This window comes from Colius striatus, chromosome 10, assembly GCF_028858725.1.
Source record: "Colius striatus isolate bColStr4 chromosome 10, bColStr4.1.hap1, whole genome shotgun sequence".
NCBI lineage: Eukaryota > Metazoa > Chordata > Aves > Coliiformes > Coliidae > Colius > Colius striatus.
In genome coordinates this window covers 6692532-6711345 of record NC_084768.1, presented here as the reverse complement: position 1 = coordinate 6711345, position 18814 = coordinate 6692532, and the positions used below count along the sequence as shown (strand labels likewise).

The 18814-nt window shown below is 40.9% G+C and overlaps 1 protein-coding gene across 1 annotated transcript in view; it reads left to right on the top strand.

The window, feature by feature from the left end:
• Positions 1–8674, top strand: part of TGFBR3 (transforming growth factor beta receptor 3) — a 112577-nt gene extending 103903 nt beyond the window's left edge. Inside the window, exon 17 of the mRNA XM_062003570.1 lies at positions 4907–8674. Coding sequence (XP_061859554.1) covers positions 4907–5025 — 119 coding nt within the window. The 3' untranslated portion in view covers positions 5026–8674. The remainder of the gene's footprint in view (positions 1–4906) is intronic.
• The last annotated feature ends 10140 nt before the right edge of the window (positions 8675–18814 follow it).

Here is an 18814-nt window from a genome sequence, read left to right as displayed (position 1 = left end):
TCAATGCATCAGCTGTGTATGAAGCTTTTTTGGAATTGAGGCAAATGTTGAAAATTTGAAGGCTGTGATAATATGTTTCAGTAGTATAATTCTGCCTCATATACCACTGAAACATTGTGGAAGAAAAGTAAATGAAATTTCAGTGCGTAAATGTGTAAGTCAAGAAGGTAATTTCCAAATAAATGTCTTTTATTCACAAAAAACCCCCCCACAATTGATAAATTAATACTGTTGGTCCTGCATTTGTGCAAGTTCAATCTCTGTTCATATGCAGAACCATGTGCAGACACATGTTGTGTGTCAGTAGTCAAGGAGCACTCGGAAGACAACAGGATGAAATCCTTCATCAGCAATAGGACTTGGATCAATCCCATTAAAAGAATTACAGAAACAAAGTACAGCAGTCATAGTGACGATGTACAAGTCACTGAGAGGGCAACTGCTCTGGCTTTGTGTTTGCAAGGTGAAAATAACTGGAGAAAAAATGCCAGACAAAAAGTAATAAATGAGAAGAAAAGAAAGGAAGGGGCTGTTGTAATTCATCAAATCAGAGAATCACGGAAATTATAAAAGCTGTCTAGGGAGTTACCTGGTTCAGATTTTCAAAGGACTGTGAAAGTGAACCTATGTTCCAGTGCATTTTATAACTTTTTTGTATGCATGCTGTTTTCTATCTACAAAGCACAACTTACAGCAGAGTTTGGTCAAGGCTTTGGCAGCAATAGCCTCTTAGAGGACAACTGCTGTGACAGACAAGATAATCTAGCTGCAGTGGAAAAAATGTAGAGCTGACTGCAGTGTTTTATTAAAGTAAGGAGGAGGGGAAAAAGAAAGATAATCTAAATTTCATCTACAGAGTGGCTGTCTCTTGCCATTAGAGAATTCATACATTGCTGAATTGTGTTCTGAAATCTCATCTTTTGTTGCAAGTGACACTGGGTTTCTAACACATGATTTAGGACAAAGGTTGGAAAATATGAGTTCATTCTAAAACTGTGTTTTGGCAATACTCAAAGCACGGACAAAAGCTACTGCTGGTGAACAATGCTTTTGCTGATTTCAGTCGTGAAAAATTTCTGCCAAAGCTTCAAAATTGTGTTTTAGAATACTCTAGATTCTCTGAAACAATTTAATGTGGAGTACTGCCATTCTAAGAGACACAGGTAGTAGGGAAGAAAGAGGGGAAGCTAGGATTATAGCAACAGAGGAGGAATTTTAGCTGACTTTTCTACAAAAGGAGTCCATGTTTCTGATCCTTTTCTCCAGTCAGTTAAAGGACATGAAAAGTGACTGAAAGCTTTCTCCAGTGGTGTTGATTCTGCCCCAAGAGGACTGGAGAACAAAGAGAAAGTAGCAGAGATGTGCCACAGTTAACCCAATTTACCTGGATGTCTTAGGAAGAAGAAGTGTTTGCAGTGTGCCTCAATGCAGAAACCCTTCAAATTTTAACTATATAAGTATTTATCAACATAATCTGTCTTAATAGGGATAATTGACTAGGGAGGGAGGGTCACGCACAAGTCTGATTAGTTAATGGGACTGCTAAGCCAAGTAACTGTGTTACAGAGAACATCAGTACCTTCATTCTCTTAGAAAGTGTACTTTCCTTCTCCAGGCAGCATTAAGAGGATAAAATGTCCCAAAATCTGAGAAGTTAAAAGCATCTCTACTCCCCCACTTCTCCCTTTTTTATGGGATCTGATTTAAAATAAACTGACATAGCAACCAATTATATTTGGCAAATAGAGATAGAAAAGCAAACATTCAGACTTCCTGGACAGGGAGTACAACTGGCAGCTTTCCTAAGTGTGAATAATAAAGTGCATGTTGTCGCATTCAGATGAGTAAAAGCTTGTTTACTGTCAATAGATGAGACATGTCCATTTTGAGCAGTTCTAGTTCAGTAACATGAGATACATGAAGCTATTTTCACAAAAAGACTAATGGGGAATGTTTTTTCGGTGATAGTTTACATTTCCTTACTTTTTTTTTCATGAAAATTCTTTTAAAAAAGCAGCTTTGCTACAGATTAGCTTGGTGTTGAGGATATAAAATGCAGGAAAAATCAACCAGTCCAGATGTAGTTGCTAGACTGTGTTTACAATGTCACCGTGATTTGGACTTTTTTTCCTGAGGATATGGGGAGTTTGTTACTGTTCAGCAAATGATTGTGGTGTATCCGAGTTGCTGGTTGTGCTCTGGAAATGAGGTGCTGCCGAGGCAGTTGAGTTAGAGTGGAGGGAAGGGAATTTTCATCCCAAACCGAAAGGAAAGTGCCTCCTGAAATGCTTTTCATAGGAGCTGGGAGGAGTATGACGAGCTGTTGGGTCCATACAGGGACTCCAGCACTGTGCTTGTCACTTTGCCATAAAATAAAACAAGATGTGTTTAGCTTACAAATGAATTTATGGTTAAATGCATGGGGATTGTACTGGCGTGCCGAGGCTGACACAAAGCTGTGTGCAATCGTGCGGTTTGTAAAATGGGTGACAGCAGAGCTGCGAGAGGAGCGGGCGGGAGCCGCCAGGGCCTGAGGCCCGGCTGGGGGAGCGTGGCCGTGGCAGCTTCTCCTGCTGCTGGGGGTAGGGCTTCGACCTTTTGCTGGTTTCTGATGTTTGTGTTCCTTGTTTTGTTTTAATGAAAGGGAGTTTGCTTATCACTGCCTTTATAAATGTATCCTGTAGCACGAAAGGAAGGAAGACTAGTACACAAACAACTGGAGAAAGAGAGAGCAAGTCAGGATGGGAGGACATCCAAACAAGGTTTATGAAAGCTCTTAACAGTATGATAGCAGAGACATTGATTTGATATACTTTATTCTGATGGGTTGCAAAGTCATTTCCAATTCAAATTAGAGCTGAAAATCGGTTTACTTGCAAATGACTGAGGGCAGATTGTGGCCTGCTGCATATGAGCAGAAATCTGCTGCTTGTGGAAGAGGTACAAAGTTATTTCTTAGACTGGGAAAAACAGAATCAAAATCTGCTCACAAGAATAAATGCTGGACTGAGTGCTGAATTCAAGAGCAAGATCCTCACCCTCTTTTTAAACATTTCATTGGCCGCTTGGGCATTGTGGTTTAGTGGTTTAGTTAGTTGTTTTTCTGCCCTCTCCCATCCGTTCTTTCCTGCCTGTTCGTAAACCAGTGGAGCATAAGACAAGAGCTGTGCATTGTGGGGCCTTACATGCACTTAGCAGCTGTGGCTGTGGAGTTGAGCTAGCAGCAAACCTGTTGGTTTCCCTTACAAGGAACACTTGAAATCTCTGCTGTGATAAATCCTCAGGCCTCCCTTGTCTGTAGCAGACCTCTAAACACTGAGCAGCCTGCAGAAGGACGTTTTCTGGGCCATGACACAAAGTGTTAAAGGCACATTTCCTGTGCATCGCGTTCCAGAGGAGCTCAGGGCTCTGGCAGCTGGGCAGCAACACACAGGGCATGGGCATGTGCCAGAGCCACTCCTGCCGGAGGAAGCTGGCTCATCTCCCTGCTCAGTAACCCACTGGATGTAGGCTGTGCCTCCAGCCTTCAAGCTGTCACTGAATCAATCACTGAGGAATGGGAGCTCTACCAAATCCTCAGCAGGGAAGAAAAGTTGAACTTTGTAGACCTGGCCCCCGTGGCATTAGGTTTCGGATAACCTAGGGCAACATGAAACAGGAAATCTACATCATTGTAAACTCACGAGGCAGGAGATGTACCAGCTTTTGATTTTCCCCAGTCGTTCCTGCCCATGATCCAGCAAAACATTTCTGTCTTGCTCCTTTGCTGGGAAAGCAGCCGTGCTAGTGCTGGCTGTCATGGTTGGTCTGCAGCTCAAGCAGCAGCAGTCAGTCTGTGTTATTGTGCTGAGATCACAGGTTCACATCCTGAAAAATGAGCTCAAGAGAGGAGGCAGTTGCAGTTTATGTTATATAAAATTAGTCTTGCTATCTCTTTTAAAGAGAATGTTTTGTAATATTGCTAAGGTTGCAGATATGAGCACTGTTAACTTCAAAAATACCACAGTTATTGCTTCTGACAAGGCCTCATCATGGTCTTTTAGACATTCACATAATGGCATAATTTTTACTTCCATGTTAGTTGAAAGCAGGTTTTTTTTTTTTTCCATAGAATCCCAGGCACAGGTGTGGAAGGTTTATGAGGAGAGCAGACAAAAATCCGGGCTTTTATCAGGAGCCATAAATCTGAATTTAACTCCTAGTGCTTTTGAGTTTGGCAGTCCAAATAACAGAAGGCTTTTAACTTATCATCTGTAAACAATTAACAAAAAATGGTGAGAGTTGTTCTTGATATAGGTTATGAGTGCTACACTATACTGTACCTATACTGTGGTAGCTGTAGGGGAGCTTCCTCCATGTTACAGTCAGAGTAAATCACGTCAAGCTTGCAGGGCAACCTGTTGTTTTTCTACACAAACAAAACTGAACACGTCTCAGGATATGCGGTATCCAGCTGCTTGAACAACATTGTCTTCAGCTCTACTTTTAGTAAATATACTGCTCTGTAAACTGGCATTAAAATTAAAGCCTGTCTTTCGTTGGCCTTTTTCCAATGGAACAGCAAAGCTACGAAGTGATCTGAGTCACATAGTGGGACCTATTTGAGTGGCAGCTGGCAACAGAAATGGACTGTGTCTATCTTGCGATTTCCCTCAGCTGCTTTTAAAATGCTTGTGAAAACAACAATATCATTTTCCCCATGTGCATAGCAGCGCTAAGGTGACAGTTTAATAACATTTTTGACAGTACTCTGTTTGAGATCTGTCACGCAAGGTATTCATTGCCTGGAAATACAAACCACCAGAAGAAGAAGATGAGGAAGGAATGGATTATTATTTTCTATGACAGCTACCATTTTTCAATTTCCCTTCTCCTGACCCCACTTTTTCTCTCCCCTTTCCCTCAGGGGATGCAGGAGGAAGACAGCAGGTACCTACATCCCCACCAGCCTCCGAGAGCAGCAGTGCGGCACCCAGCATTGGCAGCACACAAAGCACCCCCTGTTCTAGCAGCACTGCCGCCTAACTGCAGGACACCACAGCTGAGGAGGAGCAACAGAGGAGTGCAGAGGTTCCAAGGACTCTGTGTGGACATCAGCTTTTTAAAGTTAAAAGGATTGTTTTGGTTGCTGTTGGAAAAAATGAGGGATTTTTCTACAGGAAAAACAAAAAAAAAGATGACTGATTTTCTTTTGGGGAAGCCACTGTGTGTGTGTGTTTATGTGCACACAACACTAGGGTAAACACAGCCTGTTGGATCTTCTATAGCATGTTATGCTACATGTGACAAAGCTACTAATTTTACAGTACTGCAACCTGTTCTAGGGGTCCATGGGCCCTCAATGTGAAATCTATGCCAGTTTGGAAAAATGCTGCTTTGTCTCTATGACCTTTTCCTTCCCTAAACCTTCTCATTGACACAAGGTATTCATTAAGGGAATTCAACAAGCTATTCAACAGAACAAAGATGATCATAGGTCAAAGGATTTCTGTTTACCTAAGCAAGAAAGCCTCAAGGTCAGATCTCTTTGGTTAATAACATTTTATTACTTCAGCTATGTTTAGCCACTTTTGAGTAACTTTTGTTTTGTTATGCTTACAGCTACAGCATCTCATTTGCTTTCCTGTTTGCAGCTTCAGGTTTGTTCCAGGTATTTTTGTTTTAATATGCATTGATTTGCTAATTGGAGAGGTGTACGCTCTAACATTCCGTTTCTTGTTGTCTGGGCCAAAGCTCTTTAATAAGAGATGTTTTTTAATCTACTATACCAAATACAGGCACACACAAACTTAGAGACAAATAATGGTCTTGTGCACTAACATAGATGTGTGTGTACCTTTAATGGCAATATGTTTATGCAAATAGATGTAGACCTAAGTTTAAAGAGCCTAACTTACCACTTTAACAGTTGGGAAATTAGCTCAGTGTTTCTTCCATACATAAAGTATATCATGAATATATAGAAATATAAAAATATTAAAACCAACTGCCTCTTCAGGTTATAATAGATAGGTAGAGGAGGAAGAAAAAGGGGGGTTTGATACTAATTCCTTTTGAAATAAGAGATGGTTTTGAGGGCACAAAGAACGTACAGTAGAGCCTGCTGTTTGTGCAGAATGCTGCCTATCAAAAGGAAGTTATTCTCTGAAGATAGTTGTGCCATTGTTTGTGTCAAACCATTGTACAAACATTGCAGTTGGATAGTCTCAAAGTAGTGTCGGAATATGGAAATGGCAGAAAGGTACTAATTGTCACAGTATTTTCTTAGTGTCATTGCCATATCTCGGACCTTCACATTGATGCCAAATGAAAAGGAAAAAAGACACTTTTAATGTGTAATTGTTTGACTGTTATGTTGCCACTTTCTAATTGTAATGTGTTCTACTGATCCTTCTCCTTTGAGGAAAAATGAGCATTGTTGTCCTTTAAAAAGAGATGAGTGACTTTCACAAATTTTAGTGAAGGTTACCCGTGTTCTGCAAAAAGACAAGGGAGTTCATTACACTAGAGTGATAGTCTGCTCTGAAATCTGAGCTGTAGATATCTTTTGCTGATTCTACACTTGTGCCTTGCTGATGCCAGGATGGTCAAAGTGCAAGATATGCAATAGATTTAAGTTCCCAGGATCAGGTGGAATATTACTCACTTTAAATCAAATCTGTTACTAATCCTGCAAACATTTATGCATGTGAGTAACTACACGCTTTGTCCTTGGTAGTACAAGCACGTGCTCAGCTCTACACGTTACAGCTATTCTCAGAGTCCATGCAGATGGTCAGTGTATAGAGTTACAGATGTGAAAAACGTGGTTTGTGTTACCAGGCTAATGAGTAGTGCTGCTAACATCGACAGGACTGTCATGGAAGTGTAGTTATCCCCATGTGTAAGGGTATGCAGGATTGGCTCAGTTACGAGGTGTCGAGAGGATGAATGTGCTACCTGTGTGGTTGAAAAGAAAGCGCTTTGCCTAACCTTCAGCAGAATGTATTGTATAAGCATATTCTATGTGTAAAGTCTTTATAAAGATGTCTTCAAAGAAGACTAGAGTCTTTAAGTTCAATCATAGCTATATTTTACTACATTAAATTTCTGTATAAAGATATATTTAAATGTTTTAGATAAATGTAAGTTACTCTATATGAAATGTTTAATTTCAGTTACTGTGAAATTTACATATTTTGTAAATTCTTTTCTCTATTTTAACGCTTTCCTTCCTCAGATACTTTATTAAGTACTTTCTCATAGGAAGTATTAGATTTGGTTGTTGAGATGGACAGGAAAACTTTTATGTAAAATAGAGAATTGTATATTTTTGAGAGAAACATGCTACATTGGCAAAGTGTTTTATCAAAAATTTACTCTAGTTTTTGAATAACTTACAGATTTATATTTACCATTGGATAAACCAAAAATACATAAAGTTCAAAGATTTGAGTTGTCGACTTGTGTTTGAAATGCAGTTTCAATTAACTAAACTTGACGTACTTAGTTATTTAATTCAGAAATTTTAATCAATCTGAATGAATAGTCTATTGGAGGTTACCAAAACTACATGTAATTACTTGGAGAACCAAACCCAGGCATTCCCAGTTAATAGCTTTATTACAAAAAAGTATAGTGCTTTCCAGCAGCTGTTAAGCTGTCTCCAGTTCAGAGAGTACTGATACATCTACAAACTCTACTTTTATAGTCGCCATTTGTCTTTCCTGCGAGTTTCTGTGTGTGGTGGTGTAAGTTCCTTTGCATAACCGCAAAGCCACTGGTTCCCACCTCTGCCAAACCTGATCTCGCCATGCTGGATTTCTCATGGCAGATGTCCACAGGGTGTGGAAGGCCACCGAGACGCTCCTACCCGGCAGCGAGTTTCAAAGCAGAGCTTCACAGGGACGCATTGCGGTGGGAAGTTTCAGTGTGGTGGGATCAACTGCAAAGGAACTTCTTGTGTAAGAATTGGAGGATTGGGCTTAGAAGGGATGCCTTCTGTCTGTAAAACCTATTAATAACGTACTTAAACTACAAAGTAGACTGCTCGCTGCGTCATGTGTTGTCTAATCACTAACTCTAACCTTTTACAGTGTTTGGTTTTGGACATTACCATATTCATGTTTCAAGAAGTCAGATCTTTCTGTGTTAGGCTATATTTGTAGCATTTTCCACATAGAAATGAATTTTGCAAAATGTCTGTAGATGCTGATGATTGTAACCTTCCCCCGCCCCTTTCTAACCATTTTTCTCGTGTATTTGATGTTATTTCTGTTATGTATATCTACCTCATGCTTCACAAGAAGACTGTACTGTTGGTTGTGCTGACGGTCCTTCATGTGAGGTGACTGTTCTGCCCTGTTGTTGTTTGTCGTTCATGGGGATGTTCGTAGCATTATCAGATCTTCTCTGCCATGTTCCTACCAGTTCTAAAAACAATGTTCTCACATTTGAATAAACAAGTGTATTTCTTCAAGATCCAAATGCCAGATGTGTTTCTGAAATCAAAGAGTGGGAGAAATTTACTTGCTAGTACCTGTGGCCAGTCTGAACACCCCATTTGTATTTCATATTATGTTCAGTATTTCAGAGACTTGTGGAAATGCATAGTTGTACAGTTTTGATAACCACAGTGTCATGTCATCTTAGTCTCTTGTGCATAATAAAGTATATATCAATTTATTAATATCCATGCCATGGTTCATTTATTTCAATTGTACAGAGCCAACAGCAGTAGATAGAGTTCTCTCGCTGCCATGTTCTCATGTCCCCTACACTTCAGTGGGAACTGTGTGTGTTAAGGCAGGATTTGATTTTGTATGGCCACCTCCATTTTCTCCTTTCTGTCTTGCTTTTTCCGTTGGCTTTGGTTGGCTTCTCAGTATAGTTTCTTGCAAAAACTAGTAGACCTATGTATCTAAGTGCTGCTGCTGTTCACTCTAATTTGAAGTCCAATGCTGCGATCCTGCAGGTGTTTAGTTGTTTACATGTCAAGAGACAGCCACAGTCCCATCCTGCACAAAGCCTGTCTGAGTGCAGTCAAGCCTAAGGGTCTACTGTCAGTCCCCTGCCTGAAGCAGCGGAGCTCCTGTGGGTTTTTGTACCCTTGATTGCAGGTACAGTGGAGTCCTGTGAGCAGGACGAATGCGTTTTCATTACTGAAGGGTCTTCCTATGCTAAAACAGATAGCTTGGCCATATATCAGCAGGGCAAGGATTTGGGTGTTTACTGTCCTGTTTATTACTTTGTTTCCTATACTTCATGTGCAAAATATTCTTTATGAGGGTTCTGGATAAGCCAGCCTCAGCAGTATTTTCCTGGGTTAGTCAAGGGTTGTAGTTATTCAAAGAGAGTTCCCTAAGAAGGATCTGAAATGTTTAGTATTTGTTTTTAAATATCAGCATCCCTTCAGTACAGAACAGGCTATTAATTAGAAGCAGTTGTAAGCTTCTATGTTGCCTGTGACTTAAAGCTCACAGAGGTGCAGTAGATTTGTTGCTTTATTACAACCAGATTTCAGTTTCTGCATTAAGACATTTTTTTTTCCTTTGGAATTGAGCTCTGCAGAGTTGGCTCACGGTGTAAAGATACTGGAGCTGTGCATCACCTTCACTTTTGTGATTTGTATTTTGACAAACCTGAAGTGAAACACCTGGATCTGTGTTTGATTTGAGGAATTCATTTTAACATGCAACTATTGGCCTCAAATTGGTCAAGCATTTATGAGTGAAGCAAATATTTTGCAGAGTCAAAAAAATAACAAGTGCCAGTTTCAGGAAAAACACAGTCCAGAGCTCTTCTAATTCAAACAGAATTAAATTTATCACAGCATTCCTTCCAAGACAATATAAAAGAAAAAGGAGCAAACATTTTCATAAATTTTCACAACTGTCGCTTTGTAATTGTAAAGCAGATATTTATGAGGCTGGAAGGCTCTTTGCAGCTTGGCTTTTGTACTGTATTCCCAAATCTCTGGCCCTAGACTTGGCCTTGCAAACCTAAGTGCGTTTACACTGAATTCGTTGAGTAAGAAGGATCAAATTACATCACTTCACCTACCCAAAGAAGGTTACAGCTTAAATTACATTTTTACAGTCTCTTATTTGCTAGAAGCCTTCAGGGACTCACAGCAATGTTGTCCAGAAGATGATGTGCACCAAGGTGGCTCCAGGCCTGCTGTGCAGTCAGGCTTGCATGCCTGGCAGTGAGCTCTGTGCTATGCTGCAGTTTTACTGTATTTAGGAAAAGTGTAAAGAGGAGTTAGTTTACAGGTGGTTGAGAATGAAAAGCAGCACAAATTTGTTACTCTTACACTTTTTTGCAGTGACATTTTTTTTCCCATCCAATTATTTTGGCACATATATCCAAAGAACTATTTAAAAGATACTTGGGTGGAGTCTCGTTTTCGCTGTGCTGTTATTTACTGCTGCTTGTCAACTGCCAGCTCTAGTAAAGAACATACTGTACTGACAAAAAATTGAATCAGTATTTTAAAAAATCGGAACATAGAGTGTTAAACAGACAAAACTGATGGTATTTAAAGATACTTTAAGTGGTTCAACAAACTCGCTCTGTTTTGTCAGACAAGTTTTTATGGTATTCTTACCAAAATAAAAGTGCAGTCCCTGCAAGTGGCTGCAGTGTTCTCAGTTCTCTAAGCATAGAAAGTCCAGATTTGCTTTGTAAATATGGTGAAAGGATCAAAAAGTTCCTAGTCTGCTCTTATCCCATGTGGGGTTGTAAGAGGTTGAGATGTAGAGAAAGTCTTTGCTCCATGCAATATTTTGATTAGTCTATGATCTTAAAAGTGATTAGTAACATTAGCTGTTAAGAATGGAAAAAACAATAAACAGGAAAATTTAAGAGTATCATACATGTGGGGTATTTGCAGCAGGAGTATTTAGGTTTTCACAAAAATTTTGAGTGCCAAAACACGTAATAGAAAATTTAAATCACTGGAAGGAAACTATAAAATAACACGAAGGAAGTAGTTAGAAAGTGTCTGGAAATGGGAAGCTGAAGACTCATGCAACGCTTCAGCCTGAAGGACCTGGAGCTGGCAGGGTTCCAGGGCTGCAACGCACAAGGTGCAGTGACCTGCTCCCAGCGTGCTGAGGGCAGGGGCTGGGACAGGAACATCACCAGGAACTCAACCTTACAAAGTGTTAAGCACCAGCAACCTGAGCTGATGACTATTAGGATTATTATGAACAAGGTTTGTGATACTGACTTTAGGGTACGTCTGTCCTTGTGATATGCCCTTTTCTAACAGACTTTTTCCAGACAAATAAGGCTTTTATGTGATCTAAGTAGCTCTCTGGCTTTTGCTTCAGGAAGAAGGGCTGTGAAATACAAAAGGCTCTGATTCAGAGTCAGTTAAACTTCAGGATGAACCACAGTGCTGACGCTTGAGATGATCAGACGGCAAGGAAGAGAAGAGGTAAAGCACTAGCCCTGCCTTCTGGAGATTGCTGCTGCTAACAACTGTGCTCAAGAGCTCAAATTAAAAATCTCTGTTGTGAAAGAGAGCAAGCTTCTGCTTTTGCCTGTCCAGCTTGGGCAGGAGCCAGAGGCAAGTGGGCAGAAGGTCAGCCCCACCATCGATCAGGTGAGACCTGTGTCTCCTCAGGCAGGCCCAAAATGACAGCCTGGTGCTCCACACTGTCCCAAGAGGTTTTTGCAGTGGATCTCAAGACAGAGTGAGAGGGGAGGTGGCTGCCAGCAGCCTGGGTACACCTGAGGGGTGCACAGCAGCATTTGGCAGTGGCTCCTCTGACAGAGCATGTGTTCAGGTACGCATAGATTTGAAAAAGGGCCGCCATGACAGTGCCGGGAGAGTCTGTGTATCTAGTGAGAGCATGGGAGGTGAAAGCGGAGCTGTCATGGACCTTCTTGGATGAAATGAAATACTGTTGTTGTTGAAAGACGCACATGGGTTTTGATGGGGAGGGAGAGTAGCTCATATTCTTAGCCCCGTGATTAAATTGCCATCTAACTGAACAGTTATGTGGGGAGCGATGAGGGCCCCTGCGCCCGGGGGGACAGCAGACAGCTCTGTACAGCGTTGCTGTGCTTGGGTGGCACCTGCACGGTCTCAAGGTCTGGTCACAAAACAGACCTGCCCTCACACTTTAAGTGGAAAGGGTCTCAAAGGTGGGGTTTGGATTCCAATCCTCTGACAAAATATTTTAAACCTTCTCTTAGAGCCCCAACACTTGCTCATCGGGCAGCTCCGGTGCACAAGGCAGCACAGGAAAAGCAGATTACTGCAAATGCACTGTGATGAAGAGTGCTGAAGATGTGAAAGATGGTTGGTAGAGAGAGGCAGGAGCACATACAGGTTGACAAACAGCTACAGAAGAAGATGAGGCTGTATTTTTATTTTATGTAGTCTAAATTTGTGATGCCCGCAGTCTGATGATATGGGGAGACTATGTTGGTAATCAAGGATGGAAAAAGAAAGCAATCCACAATGAGGTTATTGTTATATGACACAGAAAATTGGACCAACACTGTGATTACAAGTATTTTTGCAAGAGAAGCAGAGTGTGCTGGTTTTGTCTGGGGAGGGTTGAGGGATGATTACCCTGGAAAGAGTGTACCCCGCTGACACACTTTGTACCATTACAAAGCCAAAGTACACCCATGTTTTTATGGGCAGAGCTTAGTTAGTTTTTCTGTGACTTCCCTCAAATGTATGTCCCTGAAGTGAGTCATATTTTGCTAGATGTTAAACAAGGGTCTGTCATGAGCCGTGAGATTTTTGCTGGGCTGGATGCTTGGCCCTTGTCATGTCCCTGTGTGACATGGAATGCACAAGATGATTTGCTCTGCGGACAAGGAGTCATTTCTCCTGCTCAGGTTGCACCTGCCACCTGCATCGTGGGATAACCCACCAAGGAGGCCCTGGGAAAGTTCAGAAATCTGTTCCTGGCAAGGCATTGTGTAGAGTTAAATTTGTTTTCTGGTTCAAGTGCAGAAGTAGGATTATGTTTCAGAAGATTCTCCATTGCTTGCTTTTGTAAACTTTCATTTATGGCACTGCTCTTTCATTCAAAGGTAAAAAGGGAAAAGCTTAAATAAAAATGTGTATCATAGCCTAAGAATTCAAAAAATTCAGGCCTTATACTTCTAAACTACGTACTTCTTGGTCAATACCTGGTTACAAAACTGTGTATCAAATTTGCTATTCTGTCTTTTAGAAGCTGCAAGAAATCCTAATTACTTGTTTATCTAAATAATGACAAATAGTGTGGTTGCAAGGACCCCAGCTACATTTTCATGGTTTTCCTGTGCTTTATGGACCAAAACCAAAACTCTGATACCAAAAAGCTAGGTATTCATGCATTTATGTTTTTAAATATATATGTACATGTATATACAAACACATATCAATTCCATCTGGTAGAAGGGAAAGTGCCAATGTGTATGTTAGAGAACAAGTGCACGTGGACATGAATAGTTCAGAAAGCATCTAGAGTATGCAAGCCCGTGCTCCTGCGAACAAGCGTGTTACATCTGGAACATATGACTCAATTGTGCTCTTTCAAAATCTTACAGGTCTGGATTCTCTTTTGCTTACTTAGGGGAGCCATCAGCCTGTGCTTCCTATGTGGTCACTGGAGGCAGGCAGTCCCTGAGCCTAACTCAGCACACCTTGCCTTTCTCCTGTATGGGCACTGGGGAGGTCCTAGAGCAATTCCTTTCATAACTGAGCACCTGCAGTTGGCCAGGATGAATTTGGATGTCCATCTTCTCTGCATGGTGTTGCTCAGCCTGGAGAGCAGTTCTTACAAAAATTGTGTAGTTGAATGGGAATGAACTCATAAATCTCAGAGCTCAGGTGTGCCAGTGGTGCCAGTGTAGAAAAATGATGATGTAAGTTTATTTTGACACAGTCAATGAAGGTAACAGTTACATGGACGGAGGCTAGAGAAGATTAGGGTCACTGCCATGCACGTATGCAGCTTCTGTCTCTAGATGGGATAACTCTAGTGTTGCTTCCTGCTTACAAGCTAAGATTTTTTCACAGCACTGAATGAAACCAATGTGTCTAAAACTGAAGGCACTTGCCAGCATTTAGGCTTAGTGACACATTTAAAGAAAAAAGTTTATTGTTATCCTGAGTCCACATTTCATTTTTACAGAAAACTAAGGGGCAGATTCTCAGCTGGTATAAATCTGCTCCTTTGATTTCAGTCAAATCTTGTCTGTTTACACTAGCAGAGCATCTCTCAAGTGTATAAACTGTTCGCTAGCACTGAATAACGGACATATAATCTGTCAAGGAGCCAGTTTGAACAGTTGCCAAATGTACTTCAGATCCAAAGATGACTCCTTGAGCCTCAACTCTTCCCTCCTTCTTTAAACTTTTATTGAAAACAGGACCTATTCCCTAGTCTCTCTCAGGTCTTGTAACTTCAGTTCAACATGGTGCCCACTTTCTCCAAACATCTGAATTCTGCTCCACAGCTGTAAAGCCTTTTCCCTCAACTCTAATCAGCATTAAAAGCTCTTGTTTCCAGATGAAGTTCTGACAGTTGAGGTGCTGATCCTTCTATTTGCATTGAAGTCCAAAAGGCTCACATTTCAGATCAGCCAGTGAAAAATGCCATAGTCATTTTTAAAAAGTATATGTGTTCAAAGCAGGGTATGCAAGGCAGCAATGCACTAGAGCTATTCTGGCTTCAATGTGTAGGTTTTACTACATAAACTCCCAAGGAAAGTTGAAGCAAGTATACTGGGTAACACACATGCAAACATAGGAGCAACATGTTAGTCAGTCGCAGAGATACTATATAGCAAAGCCCACAGGCTATATCTGACACTGCAAGGTCATTGGTGGCTTGTTCTGTACCTGATCACAGCACACAGAGGATGACACTTGAGATCTCTTCACTGACAGGTGGTTGTGGGCTTGCCCAGATAAGTACACCATGACATATTTGATACCTTGTCTTTCCAGGGTCATGTCACTCTTGTAAATGGAGAGAAATGATGCCAATATGCAGAGCACTGGACTGTGTTTCCTAGGTACTGTCACTTCTGAAGCTGTGAAGCCAAGGCTCACTCCTGGCAAGGGTGACAGCTGTCAATGCACTATTGCTGCTCTCATGTCTCTTCTAAGCAACACTTACTTAGACTTCCAAAGAAAATGCTAGCATTAGTCATGTATGAGTCAGTTGTAGCTATCCCACCCATTTTAAACCCTTTTCATTTTGCCTGTTTCCAGATGGTTTTAACTGGCAACTACTTTAAAGTGTGTCCATCCTGGCTGGGACTGGGCTAGTTAATACTGCATGTGATAAAGCCCACTTAAAAACTGGTTTATTAATCCAAGTTTTCAGGAGGGTTTCTCTTTTTCCCTTGAGCTCATTGCCATTCCTGCAATGAGTGCTGTCCATTCATACTTCTGAGCAGGCTTTTTGGACAAAGCAAGCCCACCTAGCTGGACACTTTTGCCTTTGTCTTCTGGAAGTGAGTTTGTAAGTGACCTTACTGGAGACAAAGAAGTAATATGTGGCATTTGAGCTCTGCGGTATTAAATTGTCAGAAAACATTCTCCAAGCAACATAAAGACTGCAACTTGCATTCAGGGCTCAACAAAAGGCTTGGAACAGCAACCAAAATAGTAAAATCCCACACCGCTCTTGGACAAGTATGTTGGGTATGTTGAAGTCTTTGGGAGAGATTTGAAGTTTGTGGAAAAAAATTATTGTCCAGTTCTGTAAATACAGATACATGAATCTGTTGCACCATGATCAAATGTTTTTTTAAGAAGTTAGAGTAGTTCTTTTACCCATCATCAAATTTAAGGAAGCCTGTTTTTCAACATACTCTGTGATTCACTGTCCGGGACTAAGATATTTCAGGGATGTTCTTGTCAGCTCCTCATCTTTCCTAAGATTGACTGCTATATACGTGACCCGAACAACATGGGATTCAAACTTGATCAAGCCTGCTGTTTCCCTTAAACTTTGTTTTCCTGAAGAATTCTACTTTTACAATTAAGCCTATTTTAAACTGTTTTATGGAACTACATTGCACAAGTTTATACCTCTGGCTGTGAACTCAGCCATGTGCTGGCAGCCAGGTGAGGAAATGTCATGCTTTTGTTTGATTCTTCTAAAGTCCTTGAAAACTTTGTGTGAATGTAATTCAGATACCAAAAACACAGTCATGGAAGGGTTGCCTATTTCTTTTTACTTGAGGAAGATTGGTTGATCAAGCATATCATGTAAATCTTGCACAAACATTGGGTTTTACTCTCCAGAACACAGTAATAAGAACCTTTCACTGGTGATATGAATTAAGAAAAACATATCTGCGTGGTAGTGATTTTTCTTTGTGTTAGGCCAATGCAAACAGGTAAATGCCAGAGAGATGAAACTCTGTTGCCTACGTATGTCAGTAGTATCTAATACTGTAGGTCTCCTTTCCAATCAGGCACATTGGGTTTCATTTATAAACCATTGGAGCCCTGATGGGAATTTCTCACATAAATCTGTCTCCTTCAGGTCACGTGAACAACTGGCTGTTTACTGTTGATCTCTGTTTATGTATCTTCTTCCTCTCACAGTTTGAGCTCATTTTGCAATAAATGCAGATTGTGCTTATTTACTTTCTTTTAAAATCCTCTTAGTGATAAAATAATCTTATCAGGCTATTCCTTGTTAGTTTTTAATATTTCTACATACTCCCGGTACTGCAGTACAGTGGAATGATCTTTAGAATAAAGATTCACACATTGTAAATTGGACACACAAAATACCTGTTTAGGCCACCTTGACTGCATGGCTTAGACATCTGGAGTCTTGATGCAAATTTTATAGCAAAGAATCAGCACTGATTTCTGTTACACAACTCCTGATTGTTACATGAGTGAGTCGGGTTCTGGTACCCAGACACAGGAAACTCCAAGCAGATCTCAATAGGTCTAAATCCAGGGGACTGGGAACATGCTATTGTATTGTTTGAGATTTACATGATCTTCTTTAAGTCCTCTGGGGGCAGTTCTAATCTTCTGTTTCATTTAGGCATTAGTTCTGAAGTGACATTCCCTAGCCAAAATGCCATTCAAGAAAGAGAACCTTGTACTTCCTATGGAGTAAACCGCTCTGCAGGGCACGGCACAGTCGAGCACCCAGCTCTGACAGTAACCCTGCCAAGGCATTTAACTTTTCTCTGCATTAATTTTCTTTCACAGGAGGCTTTCACGTCCACTATCACATGTTAAAGACGATGCCCATCTGAGAGGCGACATTCTTGGGAGGAGATTGCTGTTCTACTTTAACTGCTTTGGCTGTCTGCAGTAAAATGTAAAAGGTTAAAACACTTTGTGGTAAGTGCTTGCTGACTTTTCTTGCTGAAAGGCATATTTTACCAGGTGCAAAAAAATAATAATAAAAAAGGTCATCCTTCACTGTATTTTTAAAGCATTACATCAAGAAAATGTCCCTAAAACTTTGAAGTATGGATTTCGTGTTCCCATTGTCAATTTATTTTTCCATGCTATCTATGAGGGTTAAACAGTGAAATGCTCACTACTCTTTCTTGTTGCAAATAACACCATGAATTAGAAATAGATGAGGCAATTGCATCACTAACAATGGGTATGTCCATGAAGTGGAAGCTCTGATTTTATAGGCAGAATCCCTTTAATTGACAAAGCTGTTTTTTAAATACCGTTCACTTGTACATACCTAAGCCATATTAAAGGGTAGTATTTGGATGTGAGAGCCTGTTCTTCCTCTTTTCTGCTCCCAGTTATCGTCAGGTGTGTTTACAGCACGGTGCATCTCTCACAACGCACAGAATTTGTGGACGAGTGAATCTACATGAACGTTAAACGTCTGGCTGTAAACCAAACATTCCAAAGAATGAGGGGCATCACAAAGGGATTCATGAGGTGAGGAAACATCATTGTCCAAGATATTTTGTTGAAACCATATTTCAAAACTAATTGCATGTTCTGAGATTACTTTGAGTGATGAATGCTATGCCCTGGATTATTTAATAAGCTTTTAATTCTTGTGTAGAAGAATATTCCGTAGATGATGGATACAGAAAATGTCTCAATAGAGGTGATTTGTAGGTCAAGAGAATTAGTCTAGCAGTCATCATAGATGATTAAAAGATGTTGAAATACAGTGAGTCCCACTCTTCCACTAAGACTAGTTTATTTTAAAGTTACTTATGCTGAAAGGATGAATGTTGTGTCAGAGTGGAATGAATCACACCATCCAATGAGACATTCAGTACAAAGTACCCTCCTATTTAGAGACCTGTGTGACCACAGCTGTGCCTCTGGTGTGGCTGACAATCAAAACTGCTCTTCCCAGCTCCCAGGCTGAGGCTGACCACCAGGTTGGGAGCTGAGATACCTCAGTCTGATCCTAACCTCTGTCTGCTCTGTAATTTACATGAACAGTTTTCCTTTTTTGCACCACTGTTTTCTTTGCCCAACTTTTGTCAGCCAGAAGTCTGAATGTTGGGCAGCAATATCTGCCTTTCCCTTTATGGGGCTTTGCACTGCAGTGTTCTCATCTTGCCCTGATTCCTTGGGATTTGCTGGGCTCCTGCCCACCATCCCCTGCTGCTATAACAGGCTGGAGCGTCATGCAACAACCATATTGCTCCTGTTCTGAGACTTCTTCCTCCTTCTCTAGTCAGACACATCCAACCTGCAGAAATGGCTTCTTCTATAGACCATCTTCTCCACTCTGAAGTCTTCCTGCTGTGCACCCCACTCAGGCTGGAAGGCAAGCATATCCAAGTAAACAACAGTACCTAATAGAGAGAAAGCCATCAGCAGTATTTTTATTGTGGAGGG